This window comes from Spodoptera frugiperda, chromosome 30 (genome assembly GCF_023101765.2).
Source record: "Spodoptera frugiperda isolate SF20-4 chromosome 30, AGI-APGP_CSIRO_Sfru_2.0, whole genome shotgun sequence".
Lineage (NCBI taxonomy): Eukaryota > Metazoa > Arthropoda > Insecta > Lepidoptera > Noctuidae > Spodoptera > Spodoptera frugiperda.
Window position 1 is genome coordinate 13,532,855 of NC_064241.1, and position 17,670 is coordinate 13,550,524.

At 47.9% G+C, this 17,670-nt stretch overlaps 1 protein-coding gene across 1 annotated transcript; it reads right to left on the reverse strand.

The window, feature by feature from the left end:
* Positions 1 to 3,028: 3,028 nt before the first annotated feature.
* LOC118270062 (unconventional myosin-Ib) lies at positions 3,029 to 17,288 on the reverse strand. Its single transcript, XM_050706947.1, is given in 19 exon segments — positions 3,029 to 3,276; positions 3,342 to 3,472; positions 3,541 to 3,630; positions 3,700 to 4,590; positions 4,593 to 4,701; positions 6,633 to 6,968; positions 7,038 to 7,399; positions 11,464 to 11,684; positions 11,761 to 11,905; positions 12,486 to 12,652; positions 12,739 to 12,823; positions 12,889 to 12,902; positions 13,090 to 13,153; positions 13,483 to 13,587; positions 13,590 to 13,672; positions 14,516 to 14,586; positions 15,618 to 15,733; positions 15,797 to 16,003; positions 16,937 to 17,288. Coding segments are annotated over 18 exon segments (3,213 nt in total). The 5' UTR covers positions 15,908 to 16,003; positions 16,937 to 17,288; the 3' UTR covers positions 3,029 to 3,164.
* Between the last annotated feature and the right edge of the window lie 382 nt (positions 17,289 to 17,670).

Below are 17,670 nucleotides of genomic sequence, written 5' to 3' on the forward strand. Positions count from 1 at the left end.
TACGGCCCGTCCCATGTCATGTCGGTTTTTGTCCGATCATCAAAGGTGATACAGATACGGACGTGGGTCAGTCTGGACGCGTCATTATGTGTTGAAATCTTAGGTCTCTCATCAAAGCTCTTCCTCCAAGTCTGTATCTGTTTCTAAATAATTCCGTTAGCCACCATCGTCTCTGTTTTGGTTTTGAAGTTAGAATATTGTGAATGACAATAAAACAGGCACATGAAATTGCTAAATTCTCGTACACTTCAACCAACTGCGACGACATGTTTGATCGAGAGCAGAAACTGAACTAAGCAATTTGATACGCGATCATGACTATTGTGAAGATACGGATACGGAGCAAATCGGAGGCGTCCAAAACTTGATACGGGGCTTGATACAAACGCAGATACGGATACGGTGATCGGATCGGGCAAATGATACATGTCTGGACCCGCCTTAAGGCGTTCGTGGTGCGAGTGCCAACGTGTTTCCTGCACCTCGTGTTGGACGAAAACTTCTGGCCACAGGGCGTGGTGTTCCGTCGCTTCCGCGGACAAGTGCCACTCGAGCGCACAGTGACGTAGTAGGTACATAGGAAGTGATACTAACATAGTTTTAAGTTTTATTTACTAACTAACGAGTTTTTGTATTTGACGTATATATGTTAGTTTAAGGTATATATCTATGGGCCATAGTTGCCTGATTATAAAGGTTTAAATAAATAAAAAAAAAAAAACATAGGATACTTTTTATCTCTGTTGTGTGATGTATATATGGATGTTTACTTTCTTCCATTTTCACACAAAAACTGTGAATGAATATGGCACTGAGCTAGATTATACCTTAGTCAGCGATAACGCATAGGCCACTTTATAAACTTTTATCCTGGTAAGACGTGCGATTCCCCGGCGCGAGGCCCGCCCCGGCTCTGCGCGTGTGTTAATTGCCAACACAGCAGGAAAGAATCGACTGAGCTATCATGTTATGTAAATAAAGTTTGTTTTCATTTCTTGTATTGCGTACCAGTGACCGCCCGGTAAATGTCAGCAGCGCTCCAGCCTTCCCGGCGAACTAACTTCTGTTCAACCACGTGATGCGATGTGACCAATAGCAATTGCGACAAATTTTCGCTCAAATACAGAGTTTGGCACTGGTTTCAGATATTTCATCGACGCATTCAAAGTAAACTGTCATCGATGAAAAGCCTATAAACAAGGGTACCCATCGAATGCACATTAGTGGTGTCATTTGAAAGCTAAAGAAAGTCAATATGTGATGAGTGTTGAACATGCAAATAGACCGACATACTAACTTTAAACTAAATGAAGTAAATACGTTTTTGAGTAGTGTATCTCCTGGGGATGCTGTGAAATCACATCCAACTCTCAGAGCTAGCCCCAGTCCCTAGCTCGGGACAAAGTGTGTGAGTACACCATCCCTCGCTCTCTATCGGTACAACACTACGCTTACTTACTCTGCCAGGCGCCGCGCGACGCCTGGCTAAATATAACACTACGAATACTCGATTAGGTACCTACTCAAATAGGTACGTAGCTAGCTCATAAGAATTCACCAGGGGGGGGGGCGGTGGAGAGACTAAGGCACTGATAAGATGACACGCTGGCGCCGGCGTGGACTGTATGTACTGCGCGTACTGCGTGTACTGTATGTACTGCGTGTACTGCGCGTACTGCGCGTACTGCGTGTACTGCGTGTACTGCATGTACTGCATGTACTGCGTGTACTGCGTGTACTGCGTGTACTGCGTATACTGCGCGTACTGCGTGTACTGCGTGTACTGCGTATACTGCGCGTACTGTATGTACTGCGTGTACTGCGCGTACTGCATGTACTGCGTGTACTGCATGTACTGCGTGTACTGCGTGTACTGCGCGTACTGCGTGTACTGCGTGTACTGCGTGTACTGCGTGTACTGCGTGTACTGCGTGTACTGCGTGTACTGCATGTACTGCATGTACTGCGCGTACTGCATGTACTGCGTGTACTGCGTGTACTGCATGTACTGCGTGTACTGCGCGTACTGCGTGTACTGCGTGTACTGCGTGTACTGCATGTACTGCGTGTACTGCATGTACTGCGTGTACTGCGTGTACTGCGCGTACTGCGCGTACTGCGTGTACTGCGTGTACTGCGTGTACTGCGTGTACTGCGCGTACTGCGTGTACTGCATGTACTGCGTGTACTGCGCGTACTGCGCATACTGCGTGTACTGTATGTACTGCGTGTACTGCATGTACTGCATGTACTGCGTGTACTGCATGTACTGCGTGTACTGCGTGTACTGCATGTACTGCGTGTACTGCGTGTACTGCGCGTACTGCGTGTACTGCGTGTACTGCGCGCCTCGACCCTCCGACTACTGCGGGCGCTGGCCGCATCCTGCCACTGCATGCCGCTACTGGCCAACGAACAGATTACTGCGGTGACACTACTTCTTGCTCACTTGTTGTAGTGCCTCACAATAATGTACAGTTTGTGGCTGTTCCAACGTCATCCCACTACCGAGTCGCGCGGGACACGAGCGCTGTGGTTGCTGGGTCCTTCACACAGACTAATATACGCATCATTGTAAATGTCTGGTGCTAATTATTAGATATTATCATATCATCAGCATTGGATTGGCACAGCATGGCAGCACAGAATGCGTCGCCGCGCCCGCGCCGGGCCGCCCTGCACTGGCCGCCCTGTCACAACAACGTCCCAGTTCAAAGGAAACGTTGCGCTCAGTTCCTAAACTAAACGATATCCTAGCAGTAACCAACGACCTCGGCAGTCTGACAGCTCTGGGAATTCATTCCAATTACTCAAACCTGACTTCCATCTAAAGAAAAAGATTTATTTGACACTTAATTCACCCAGTCTTAATAAATTAATTGGCAATATTAACGGGACCTACTGTTTCAGACCCGCAAAAGAAACAAGTACAAGTTGTTCACACCCCGAATGATAGTGGATTGTCGCATCGATAAGTCATTGAAAACCAGGACTCAGCGTTACAACTAAGATACAGTCCGAAACAAAACTGATAGTTTTACGGACGTACAGAAGGAGTGGCGGGGCGCGCCTGTCCTCCTCCAATAGTGCGGGGGCGCGCTTCGCCCTCGTCCTGTAGTGCGAGGGCGCGCTTCGCCCTTCTCCCGTGGTGCGGGGCGCGGGCGTCACACCAGCACGTCCATGCGCGAGCCCCGCCGCAGCAGGCGCGCGCCGCCGCCCTCGCCCAGCGCGTGGAACGACAGCGTCACCAGCTGCTGCCCGAAGTTGGCCTCGAACCTGCGACACACGGAGCGGTCAGCGCGCCGCCGGGACTACACTACTGCAGTACTGCAGGCACTCACTCCGTGGCGATGTTGACGTGCGGGGGCGCGCCCACCGCGTTCTGCACCACCAGGAACAGCTTCGTGGCCAGCTCCAGCACGTGGCACGTGCGCACCACCACGTCGCCGCGCCGCCGCCACGCGCCCTCGCCCTGCAGGCAGGCAGTCAGGCACCGTCACTCGCACACACACACTACACCCGCCACACTCCCCCACTCACCCCGAACAGACAGCCGGGCGCGTCGGGCACGTCCCGCGAGGAGCACTGCGACAGCTCCTCCGCCGAACTGTCCAGGGCGCCGCCCCCGCTCTGTAACAGTGTAGGGTGTGACACCTCGCCCTCACAGCGGCACTCACGACAACAAGCAGTGTCCCGTACCGCGCGCACGTGCACCACCAGCAGGTCGTCCGCGTACGGCGACAGCGACAGGCGGTACACCGACTGCGCCGGCACGCGCCGCTTCAGGCGCAGCGAGCGCGCGTCCAGCAGCAGCAGCGCGCCCGTGGACAGCACGGCCAGGCAGCGCGCCACGCGCCCGCTCGACCGCGCCACCTTGCCCACCACGTCCGCGAACACCACGTAGCGGTCGCCCGCCGCGCCCAGCCCGCGCCGCCACGCCGCCGACGCGCGCAGGCGCACGTAGTCGCCCACGAACGGGTGCGCCACGCTGCAGCCGTAGTTGGCCTTGCGCTCCTTGAACAGCACGCTGGCCGTCACCTTCTCGCGCATGCGGTTGCGCGCCGTCTGGTCGAAGGCGGCGCGGTACAGGCGGCAGCGCCACGCGTGGTGCAGGCGCCGCAGCAGCGCGTCCGTGCGGCCCAGCAGGCGCGGCGCCGCCAGTGTCGGCCAGCCCGCGCTCGCCGGCGACAGGTGGCGCGCCGGCAGCCGCCGCCACAGCCCCAGCAGGTAGCGCCGCCGCGCCGCCGCCGCCCACGCGCGCCACAGCACGGCCGCGGCCGCGCGCGCCAGCGGCGCCGGCCGGCGCGCGCGGTGCCGCCGCCAGGCGCGCGCCAGCACGGCCGCGGCGCGCGCGCGGCGCCGCAAGCGGTGGCGGCGCCAGGCGCGCTGCGCGCTCACCACGAGCGCAGCCACGCGCGCGGCGCGCAGCGCCTCCAGCTCCCACACGGTGCGCGGGCTGCGGATGAACACGCGCGAGCGCCCGTACGCGAACTCGGCGCTCGGGATGGGCAGCGAGCGCAGCAGCGCGCGCGCCGCCCGCACGGGCTCGTCGGCGCGCGGCCCGGGCGAGGCGCGGGGCGAGGCGGCGCCCCCGCGGCCCCGGCGCGCGCCCCCGCCAGCAGCCCGTAGCGCGCCAGCAGTGCGCGCGCGCACATGGACTCGCACCAGCCGCTCCGCCGCAACAGCGCCATGTCCATAATACTGCAACCGCGGGCCACACATTGTTCACATGTATGTTCTACTTCATCTACAATCATATGAAGCAATATGATTGTAGATGAAGTAGAATATACATTCTTCATTTCAGTTGTCATCATCGCTTAAACTAAGTTTCTCGGAACATCAACATGGATTTTTAAAAGGTCGTTCCACCACATCTAATCTCGTGGTCTGTAGTGATTTTCTGTCAGAGCATATGTCCAGGAGGTCTCAGGTCGACGTAATATACACCGACTACAGCAAGTGTTTTGATCGTAAAGACCATGGGCTTCCTATGAACAAACTTTTGCGGAGGATGCACGTCTGCTACAGGTGATCTAAACCGGTTTCATGATTATTGCATCAAGCATAGGTTAGATCTCAATGTATCGAAATGTTATGTGTGCACCTTTACCCGCTAGCTAAACCCTATTAAGTATGACTACAAGCTGGTTGATACATCAATTGCTAGGGTGAACGTCATTAAAGACCTTGGAGTAACATTTGACTCAAAGCTCATATTTGATGCGCACATTAATAATATCGTTAGCAAGGCTTCCAGAGCTTTGGGTTTTGTTATGAGGGTCTCCTCTGAGTTTAAGAATATTAAAACTATGAAGATTCTCTACTGTGCTTTTGTCCGTAACCACCTTGAACTATTATCTATTGCAAGTGCCAAGTGAAAGATTTCTATTGAATCCAACCTTACACGTATCCCATGTCTCATTGTACTATGGGCGGATCTCATTGTACAACGGATTGGTCGTGCGTGCAAACAGAAATTTTAACATATTTGCAAAGAATTTAATCTCGATCCGTTTACAACAAGTGCAACAACAACCTCAAATTAGTTTTTTCTTTGCTTGAATCATATTGTCTGTAGTCTGAGCTTTTTTAGGGTTCCGTAGCCAAATGGCAAAAAACGGAACACTTATAGATTCGTCATGTATGTCTGTCCGTCCGTCCGTATGTCACAGCCATTTATTTCCGAAACTGTTGGGCCTACATAGTGGAAACTCTGTAGGTTGGTGTATTTCGATAACCGCTATTCGAATTTTGAATAAAAATTATTAAATTTAAAAATTAAAGGGGGCACTCCATACAGGGAACTGATGCAAAAAAAAAATTTTTCAGCTTACATATCCGTGATGGGTATCTATGGATAGGTCTTAAAAAAAGACATTAAGGTTTCTAAAACCATTTTTCGTCAAATTCAACCGTTTGAAAGTTAGACGCTTCCAAAGAGGTAAAATGAGTGTCCCCCCCCCTCTAACTTTTAAAATAAGAGAGTGAGAAAACTAAAAAAAATATATGCTGTAAATTTCAATAGAAACTAACAACGAAAATTGGTTTGAACGAGATATCATTATTTGTGTGGCGACACTCTGACAAGTGACAGATGACAGTAGTCGCACATAGACTATCGACGAGCAAATCAACGGATGACGTCATAAATATCCTGCATCGCACATACGAAGTTTACATGCGAATTAACACGGATAGAAAATCCCAACGAACAACAGTTGGGCAGAAAGCCCGCCAGGCTGATCACCTCGCCTGGTCGGAGGATCCTCCTTTGCTTAGGGAACTTTACTCTCTGTTCCCTAAATTTATTTTTAAGAAATAAAACATTTTCAAAAACCGCAAATATAACTTTGTCGTTCATGCAAACACTATGTAAAACCAAGTTATTTTGTAACTTTTATAATAGGTATGTCATCTACTTGCTGTTACAGAACCCTTCATGGGCGAGTCCGACTCGCACTTGGCCGGTTTTTATATATCTTTATAATAAATATCTTTTTTATTAGTATATTACTGACACACTATATTTTTGTCAAATGATACATGTAACTATTTGTAATTGTCTGTACGCTACCTGTGCTCATTGTAATGTCTATATGTTGAGATACAAAGCGAGAAATGCGACCGACCCTTGCGAGCGGATCTGGTGGCGGACGTCGGCGGCGTCGAACCGGTGCGGGCGCAGCGCCTTGTCCGCGCGCAGGCAGCGCACCAGGCGCGGCGCCGCCGGCAGCCGCCGCACCAGCGCGCCCACCAGCGCGCGCTGCCGGCAGCCCAGCGCCGCCGGCCGCCGCGGCGACCCCGCGCCCCCGCCCGCGCCCGCGCCCCCGTCCGCGAACAGCGCGCCCAGCAGCGGCTCGCGCGCCGCGCCCAGCACGCCGCAGCAGCGCCGGCACACGGAGTCGCGGTTCTTGTGCACGATGCCGCGCGCCGAGTACACCACGCCGCCGCCGAAGTGCAGCACCCTGCGGGGGCCGGCGTCAGTACGGGCCGAGCAGTAGACAGTAGGCAGGGGGCAGTAGTAGCGCACTCACTGGAAGCGGTCGGGCGGCAGCACGAGCAGGCGCGGGTGGCGGCGGCGCTGCAGGCGCTGCAGGAAGGCGGCGTCGCTGGCGCCGCGCGCCGAGCAGTCGCGCAGCGCGCCCAGCACGCTGTCGGGCCCGGCGTCCAGCAGCGCGGCGCCCGCCTCGTGGTCGGCGTAGTGCAGCGGGCGCCAGGCGAGCCCCTCGCGCGCGTACTCGTCCTGCTCGCGCCGCAGCGTGGCGCCCGTCACGGCCGCCTGCACGCGCTCGGCCGCGTAGTTGATGAGCAGCCGCTCCAGCCCGTTGTGCGCCAGGGACTCGAACCCGTACACGTCCAGTATACCGAGCGCGCAACGCTTGCCCGCCTCGGCCGGCTGCGATACATCATTATATTAAGGACGCGTTCTCATAATTGACAGGTATCGAATCGCATCACTGCATTGACACGACTCTCAACAATACACACATACGCACGGATAGCTGCGGAAATTATGACGAAATGAACTTGATACTTTGAAAGTTTGAATATTTTCTTACTTTCTTTTTTAATATTTTTATTTTGTTTAGTGCGTGCGTAGACTCAAATGTTTTGTGTTATCTGTTGTTCAATTCCGTTCAGTGCCGAATTTGGGCTCGGATTATTCGATTGGTGTCATTTTCATAGTTTTCGGAAAGTAAGCGTTCGAAATCAAAAATCAAATGGTGCCAACGCAAAACTAACTTTTTACATGCTTTTATTTAGTTTCATATGTAAAGGATGTATGTATGTGTGTTTGTTTGTATGTTTCTATGTAACCGACCTCTTCCAACTCGATTTTTACCCATTTTAAACGTACCGATTTCGTTCAAACTTTGTAGACTTATCAAGGACCGGTGGCAAATTAATACCTCGTAGAAATTAATCAAGGGTCAGGAATCCCTGACGTGGACACTTAACAGCCCAGATGAACCTGAAGAGATATGAATATACTATCTTAAGAAAAGATGTTCAGCGTGATGAGCACATTTTAGCGCCATACGAAAATCGAGGATGTAGAATCCCTGACATGGACTCCAGCCCAGCCGAACCTGAAGAGATTTGAATATACTTTCAAGAAAAGATATTTAGCGTGATGAGCACTTTTTCGCCATATCTTTTATACTAATTATTCTCATAACAATACTAAATTTTCCGCCTACTGTTAGTATTAATATTAAAATTATTTTGTTCGGTTCATCACAAAAACATGTTTTTAAGTTTTTTTAATCTACAATGTGATAGGGGTGGGACTTTTAACCCGTTAAGGCTGAGTACTACATCTAATTTTATCGACAAAAAAAATAATATGGGGGGTGAACCCCTAATTGAAAATATTGAAAAATAGTGATTTTTTCGGTAAAAATAATTCACAAATGATTTTTTTCTCACCAATACATTATAAAACATATGAAAAAAGTAATGAATTAGTTAGCCAAGGTTATTAGCTACCGTTTGTCGGTTTTTTTTTGTTTCTACGACGCATACAACCTTTGATATCAAAAAAAGTAAAAAAAATATTAAAATTGCCATAATTTTAAGGGGAGGGGATTCAACCCCTTCGACCCCCGACTTTTGTCGATAAAATTAGATGTAGAACTCAGCCTTAACGGGTTAGAAGTCTCACCCCTATCACATTGTATATTTTATTATGCTTTTATATCAATGGTTTTCGGGGTCGCCAAGATAAAAAAAAACAATTATGGTAACGAACGTGACAAGACCTGGGTGGAACAAACAAAGAAAATACATAAAATAAATTAAACATCAATTCTTTATTTTCACGATATTTGTTTGAATATGCGAGGAATGAGTCCGTAAATTCATATTTCTTGCCTGTCTTGGGTCAATTAATTCCGGAAGAAGACAATTTTTATAAAATCGAATGATTCACTCCGTATTCGATATTAGCGACCCCAAAAACCACAACAATGACACTCATGTCGAAAAATGACAATGCCAGAATCTCTATAGAGCTTTGTCCCACCAAAAAAATATAGTGTACAGACATGCCAAATGTAGCATTCTATTGCTGCTCTATTAGTGATAACTAAAAACATGATTAAAAGCCTTTAGATCTTGCGGTTTCTATATGAATCTAAGTACAAAATATTACATTTAGGTTAGGTTAATTGCAGTTACAATGGTAGAAATAATTAAATTACAATGCTATCATAGGGTGTTTAGCTATGAAAGGAAGGAATGTCATCACTCATCACCAATATCACCTTTAGTAATCCTACTTTAATTCATAATCATAACGAAACAACAATGTAACAGAACAGACAGAGTGAATGTCAAATAATGACTTTTTGGACATAATGACACACGCACGCCAATGAGGTTTCGTTACATCTAATCACTAACGTTCAAACACGAAATCATAATTATAATATGCATTCAATATAATATATATTATAAAAAAAAATTAACTAGCAGTATGTATTAAAACCAAATTCATATTAAAATTCGTAGACATTACATTAATAAATCTTTTTTTTATTGAATGACTCGTTTTGTTCCTTGTGCAAGCGTACTAAGAAACGCAGAGGGTCGCGATAAATACAGGAAATAGGCCTTGGGTTTTTAAAATTCTTTTTATTTCCTAATTTTTATCCGCAAGTTTATCAGAATAATAATTAAGTAACCAAGGGTCTTATTTTCATTGCATAATTTTGATTAATTTACATTTTTTGTACATTGATGAAATTAAGTGGGGCAGGATCTGGCATGGTTATTTATATATTTATGTCGGCGCCATCTTGAACTTAGATTTTCACTTTATATTCGTTATAAGCGACCCCAAAAACCATGAAAATGACACCCATGATGGAAAGTTGGCAAATCTTGTCGGCGCCATCTTGGATTTAGATTTTGACTCCATATTCGCTATAAGCGACCCCAAAAACCATAAAAATGACACCCATGATGGAAAGTTGGCAAATCTAGTCGGCGCCATCTTGGATTTTGATTTTGACTCCATATTCGCTATAAGCGACCCCAAAAACCATGAAAATGACACCCATGATGGAAAGTTGGCAAATCTAGTCGGCGCCATCTTGGATTTAGATTTTGACTCCATATTCGCTATAAGCGACCCCAAAAACCATAAAAATGACACCCATGATGGAAAGTTGGCAAATCTAGTCGGCGCCATCTTGGATTTTGATTTTGACTCCATATTCGCTATAAGCGACCCCAAAAACCACGAAAATGACACCCATGATGGAAAGTTGGCAAATCTAGTCGGCGCCATCTTGGATTTTGATTTTGACTCCATATTCGCTATAAGCGACCCCAAAAACCACGAAAATGACACCCATGATGGAAAGTTGGCAAATCTAGTCGGCGCCATCTTGGATTTTGATTTTGACTCCATATTCGCTATAAGCGACCCCAAAAACCATGAAAATGACACCCATGTTGGAAAGTTGGCAAATCTTGTCGGCGCCATCTTGGATTTTGATTTAACCTCATGTTCAAAATAATATAACGAAACATTCTATATTCAGTAAAGTGTTGCTCGTACAGAATGTGTAAAAAAAAACATACAAACAGCCGAACATAGTACCTCCTCCTTTTTGTGAAGTCGGTAAAAATATCAAGATTGGTTTGTGAAGTATAATATCAAATATTTTGTACTCGTACAGCGATCTTTTTCAAGGCCATTTTTTGTAACAGGCGACGCAGCGTCCACTCACGACAGCGCTCGAGCGCAGACTGAAATTTCATTTGACATTTTCTATCTAATAAATCTAAATAGTAAACAAATAAAACAACCCTTATTGCTACGCTTTAAAGTTGATGTCTGACAGCAAAATAGGAGGAAAAATTAAACGGGAACTTTTATTTATTTCCCAGACAATTTGTAATATTTTCGTAATTTTTTCCTATAGTATAATTTTTGATTATGTCTGCTTCCCCGGGATATTTTTTTGAGATTCAGAATTATGCGTGTAGTAGCAGTAAAATGTCCCTAAACTCAACCCTTTTTTGTGTGAAGAGGTAAAGAAAAATCGTGTTTGCAATAATAAAATATAACTTTTTTCACATTACAAATCTATATTTTTGGAGATAAAGAAGTGATCTATCTATTGTAAATGTTAGTTATGTTCAGTTAAGTTTGTTTTGGTCGTAATATGCACCGAAAAATAGCTTATTTACGTCAGATTTGAGAACGCGTCCTTAAGACATTTATAAATTGATTCAGAAATTCAGTCGTTAGAAATTATCGAAGGTACATGCTTCGCCACACCAACTAAAATAGGTTTAAAAATTTCATGCATGTGTGCGTGCGCCTTGTGGTTTACTCTGTCGCGTGGTCGGCGACTAAATCTTTGTACGTACATCGTGCAGGGACCGTGGGTGGATGTGTAAGTATGTGGTGCGGGCGGGGAGAGCGGGTGGAGGGAGGGGGCGCACCTTGATGTGGTCGTTGACGGCGTTGACGAGCCACGTGAACAGGCGCGAGTACAGCACGGCCAGCAACTGGTCGCGCCGCGCCCCCGCCCACGCCGCGCCCCCGGGGGACCCCGCGTCCGCCGCGCCCTCGTCTGCCGCGCCCTCGTCCTCGTCGGCCGCGCCGAGCGCCGCGCCCAGCGCGTCCGCGTCCACCCCCACCAGCGCGCACGCCTCCACCAGCTCTGCAACACGCGGCCGGTGAGCGCGCGCCGCCCGGCCCCGCGGGGGGCGGGGGCGGACGGCGGGGGGCGCACGTACCGTATCGCTGCTGCAGGCGCGTGCCGATGGTGCCGTCGATGTTGTGCTGCGGCTCGAAGTCCACGTTGCCCAGCTTCAGCAGGAAGGCCAGCAGGCGCAGCACGGAGTCGCCGGCGCCGCCCAGTCCCAGCGTGCGCAGCGCCGCCTGCCGACGATTACATTATTTGCACCCATTAGATAGGCCCAGGTGGAATAAAAGAGTGGACTGTATTTTCGACGGTTTAATAAGCTTTTAAACAAAGGTTCAAATTAAAAATAATTAATAATCGTCCGTCCGTGGTCGCGTTGTCGTAAGGAGTGTGTGGTGGAGGGAGCGCGAGCCGTCGCTGCACTACCGCGCCGCCCGCTCCCCTCTGCTTGCGATGCATGTGTGTATTGTAGGAAGGTGTTAACGTGTGCGTTAACACCCATATTTTTATTCGAATAGCGGTTACCAGAATACATCAACCTACAAAGTTTCAACTATGTAGGCCCAACAGTTTCGGAAATAAATGGCTGTGACATACGGACGAATGGACAGACAGACATGACGAATCTATAAGGGTTTCGTTTTTTGCCATGAGGTTTATAAACCATTTTTTCTCAAAGTCAATTATAAAATTGAAGCATATAATGTGAGTAGCGCAAATCGTATTTATTGAACCTGCATGCCGGCGCTATTAAGTATTTTCACGTTTGTTATTATATTGTTACAGCTACATAAGTAAGTGCCTGACGCTCGTTACCATGGTGAAGGCGAAGTGGTCTCGGTCTTGGTCGACGGCTGGGGGCGCAGCCGGGGGCGCGGGCGGGGGCGTGGGCGCGGCACGACGCGGGGACGTGGGCGCGGGCTCTGGCGGCGCGCCGCGCAGCACGCGGTAGTGCTCCCACGCGCGCTGCAGCCGCAGCCGCTCTGTGGACACGCGCGCCCTCACTCTCCGTACACTGTACACTGTACACTACACACTGTACACTGTACACTGTACGCTGTCCACTCACTCAGCAGGCTGACGTCGGCGCCGGCCAGCAGCTGGTACAGCACGTGGAAGTTGCGCTCGCCCGCCACCGCGCCGCTCGCGCGCTCCTGTAACACCACGACATTAGTCACATGCCGCCTCATTGCTGCGCTGCCCACCTACTGCTGCTTACCTTCTCCAGTAGGTCTGCTTGCAACACAAAAAACAATCATTACTTCATATCTTAAAGTACGACTAGCTTTAGCCCGAGACGCAGTCTGTGCATAACGTATCCGCGACTTTCGGGAAATCGCGTTACCTCGACAAGCGGCTCACTAGTAACTAGACACAGAGCATTCTGCGGCACTACGTGCGATACGTTGGGATAACTCACAGTGCGTGATGTGTCCGCCCACCGGCTCGCCCTTGAAGTCAAACTCGATCTCCAGCAGCTTGCCCTGCAACCGGACACGAGCATCATCACGAGTGGAGCACTACTCGACTGACTGCGCGCCGCGTGTCGACGCGGATGTACACTGCACTCAGTGCCGGCGTAAGGGCCACTGACACCCCGGGCGAAAATATTGTGGCGCCCACTTGAGGGCAGCAATATCAAGTGTTAGTAGTAGTTTTTCATTTTATTGGCGCCCTCCAGACTTTGTCGCCCTGGGCCATCGGCCCATGTCGCCCCCCCCCCTAACGCCGGCACTGACTGCACTCGACTTTAAATTGTCCGCGGTAGGTGAGGTTGAGCGGTGCAGTGTACAGGCCGCGGTGCGGTGCTTACAAAGCGGCTGGCGTTGTGGTTCCGCGCCGTGGCCGCGTTGCCGAAGGCCTCCAGCAGCGTGCCGGCCGCGGCCAGCGCGGCCGCGGGGGCGCGCGCGGGGGCGCAGGCCGCGGGGCGCAGGGCGCGCCGGCCAGCACGGCGCACTGCAGACACACGCGCGCCGCCTCCGTCTTGCCCGCGCCGCTCTCGCCTGCAACGACACGCAGTCCGTGCACCGAGCGAAACTATACCTACGCTTCAATTGCTTACGCTCGTATTGAATGTATGGTTGACTAGAGCCCCCGGCTCTATGGATATGCGCTCATTACATCAACAGACGCTTGACTGACTTGGCCGTTGACTTGTACGTACAGAACTTAAAAAAATGTTCAGCAACTTTAACCACCACCGGTTAGGTGTTTACTCACGAACTTACAAAGCACTTCTAGTGTTTACACATAATATTTATATGCATAATAATACTAGCTTCCGCCCGCGACTCCGTCCGCGCGGATGTCGGTCTTCGCGTGGAAGTTTTATTTCTCCATTTTGAGTAACTCTGACAATGACATCTTATAAATATCTATTGGACCCAAATATGGCGAGGCCCATAATAATTAAGGAGATCCCTCTATTGAGCTACTACTGTTGAGCTCGCGTTCTGTAGATTTTTTTTTTTGTTTTTTTAAACGTTGCTCCACACTAGGATTTTTTCCTGTGTCTGTATAAAACTGAAAAATAAAGATTTTTTTCTTTGTATTTTTCCAGGAAAAAAGGTAGCCTATTGTATGCCCAGTATAATAAGGTATAATTGTACCAAGTTTCGTTGAAATCTGTCGAGTGGTTTTTATTGCTATAAAGAACATACAGACAGACAGACAGACAAAAAATTTTCTAATTGCATTTTTGGCGTCATTATCGATCACTAATCACCCGGTGATAGTTATTTTGGAAATATATTTCATGTACAGAATTGACTGCTCTACAGATTTATTATAAGTATAGATGTCTAGAATTGTGTACGGTAGGTAGTCAAAGGACACATGAAACTCACCCGTGATCACTATACATTGGGTCTCGTTCCTGTCGCGCACCCAGCGGTACGCCGTCGCCGTGATCGCGTACCTGCGACCGAGATCTAGTTGAGTGGCGGAGCGACCGCGTGCTGATGTCTCTGAGGTCGACGTCCAAATGTCACCAGTTGATCGGCAAGGTTCCAACAATTATCAGAAAAATACAAAAAAAAATCTAAGTCATACAGTGTTTAAATTAGTGTAGTCACACTTTTTTTGTGGGAATATCATCCAATGACTTCTCCCACCATCCCTCCTTGGGTGAAGCGAGAGGGAGTGTAAGTGTCTCTAACTGACTAAGACCACCCCGTTCCTTCTCCTGCTTTGAACCGGAACCCGGGTACGTTGTTACGTTGTCCGCTGTAACGTTGTCCGCAGCTTCGAATCGGGCATCAACCCTTCGGGGCCCCGTCTGGCTGTTTGAGATACGACGTGCCGTACGCACGGGTGGACGCCCAGAGTGTCTCCTGCGGCGGCTAGGTCGTGAGGAGGATCATTCCCTCTGCGCTCTGCCTCCTCCTTATTTAGCATAACTGGTAGCTAGTCAAGGAGAAAACGGTGTCCCATTTCCCTGGCTCTGCACCATGGCCTGGACCAGAGCCGGACGCGAGAGGTTGCCGTCGCCGATTACATCCCTGAGGACATGACGTGGGTCATCCCATGCATGGCACACCGCCATCGTATGCTTCACCGTGTCCTCTGGGTAGTGAAAATATGTAAGTAACTATACCTTGTGCCAGTCTTTTCACTTTTTAGTGCAGTCACTTAAAGTATGGTGAAAAATTTATTCAGAACACTTACTTCATCAAAAGATGACATCCGTTTCCAAACTAAAGCAGTTGGCTAAGAATTTATTATTACATACAGGAACACTATTCAGAATAACGTAGGGAAAAATACAGACGAAAATTAAAGATTTAGACTCAGATAATACATAAGTCACTAATTTGAAAACAAGGACGTTTTTTATGTTTGCTGATTATTGAAGAATCTTGAATGAATTGAGAACCTTGCCGATGACTTGGTGCCATTTAGACGTCGACTTCAGGGACCCTGTATATGTATATAAGGGCGTATACTGACAGGTGCGGCGGCAACTGGTAGGGCGGGCGCGCCAGGTAGGCGCGCACTAGCTCCGCCGAGTACAGCGGCAGCGCGCGGCACGGGTTCACGGACACCAGCGCGTTGCCCACGTACGTCTGCAACACGCGCGCGTCAGGGGGCGGCCGCGCTGCACGGGGCAGCGGGCGCGCACTACTCACGTATATAATGTCTCGTTTGTAGCGCACGTGCAGGTTGTGCAGGAACGTGTCCTCGGACAGGGGCGCCAGCAGCACCGCGTCCGGCTGCCCCGCGCCCTCGGCCTCCGCCATGGCTGCCACCGTCACCGGCCCGAGGTCGCCATCGCTCCGGTTCCCGCGCCGCCGCGCCGTCACCTGCTACGGCTCATGGTGCCCATGCTGTCGTCTCTGCAGAACCACAACCAAAGCAACTTTTTACTTTAATAAATATTCAAATAAATTGACACTAATGCTGTTTGTTTTACTATGTTAACTGGATTGTTTCCTTGCCTAAACTTAAGATTTATTTTTACACTAGCTTCCGCCCGCGACTCGTCCCCGCGGATGTTGGTCTTCATGTGGATATTTTATTTCTCCACTTTGAGTAACTCTGACAATGATATCTTATAAATATCTACTGGACCCAAATACGGCGAGGCCCATAATAATTAAGGAGATACCTTTATTGAGCTACTGCTGTTGAGCTCGCGTTCTGTAGTATAAAACTCTAAAATTAAGTTTTTTTTTCTACATATATTTCTAGGAAAAAAGTATTCTTTTTTATGCCCAGGATAATAAGGTATAATTATACCAAAATTTATCGAAATCAAACAGTTAGTTTTCACATGATACCTGAACATACAGACAGACAGACAAAATAATTTTTCACATCACATATTTGGGTTTGGTATCGATCCAGTAACACCCCCTGCTATTTATTTTTTCATTATTTTCAATGTACAGAATTGAGCCTTCTACAGTTTATTATATGTTTAGATAACTAGGCACTTCCATGGATTTATTCAATAAAAATTAAACAAATGTTATTGCTGGAAGAGGTCTCACCTCTATTGATATATATGGCTATATAGTACCATATTATAGGATCATGTAATAGAAAAGCCAATTATTAAAAACAACTGAAAGAAAAAAGTTCATGCATTCACTACATGCATACATATATATTAACATTTATAAGTATACCAACAGACTAAGTATGCTGCCAATTATTCATATTAAAACATTTTAACTGGGAATGTCTAGGGACATTTTTTAAATTTGTAGGGAATTTAATGGTGTACTTAAAATATTCTGTAATAATTTATAGAAGCAACATTTCACCTTGACATTAGAGAATTCAAGAAGAAAACAATTCTTTACACCTCATATCATGTATCGTAAACATTTTTTTATTTTCATAAATAAATTATATTTTGAATTAAATAGTAATCTGTCTTCTTGTCACCAAGCCACGGCTGATTTGCTAATAGTAATAGCAATGATATTTAGTTTATATCATAACAAAAATCTGGAGGTCACGGAGCACCAATTACCAAATTGATTGACTACCTATTATTATTTAAGATGAATACTAGCACATGATTATAGCGATTCAAAATAATTTCACTAATTGCACTATACGTACGAATACCATTTCAGTTTGACGTTTGACATTGTTCTGTTCTGACGTTTTCAAACACCATGACATAAGTCATAAACTCGCAATATGCCAAGTGTTGCCAGAAGTCAGAATACGTTTAAAATATTTAATTTTCATCACTTCGAGCACCACCCGGAGCCCTGGAGGACAAGGTGGAGCATACGGTGTTGGCAGGGCCGGATTTAGGGGTCCAGAGGCCTCGGGCCAACAAAGGAGTGGAGGCCCCCTTGCCCCAAATTATTTTCCAAATAAAATGAACAATTTTTTTCAGTCGAGTTTTTCAATTAATAATTTATTGTGAAACCAAGTACATTCTCTTAGTATTTAACAAACACATATAACTATAATCGGGAACAAGAATTATCTGAAATTAAATTTTAGTGTTAACGAACGGACCTTTCGAGCTTTTTTGCCA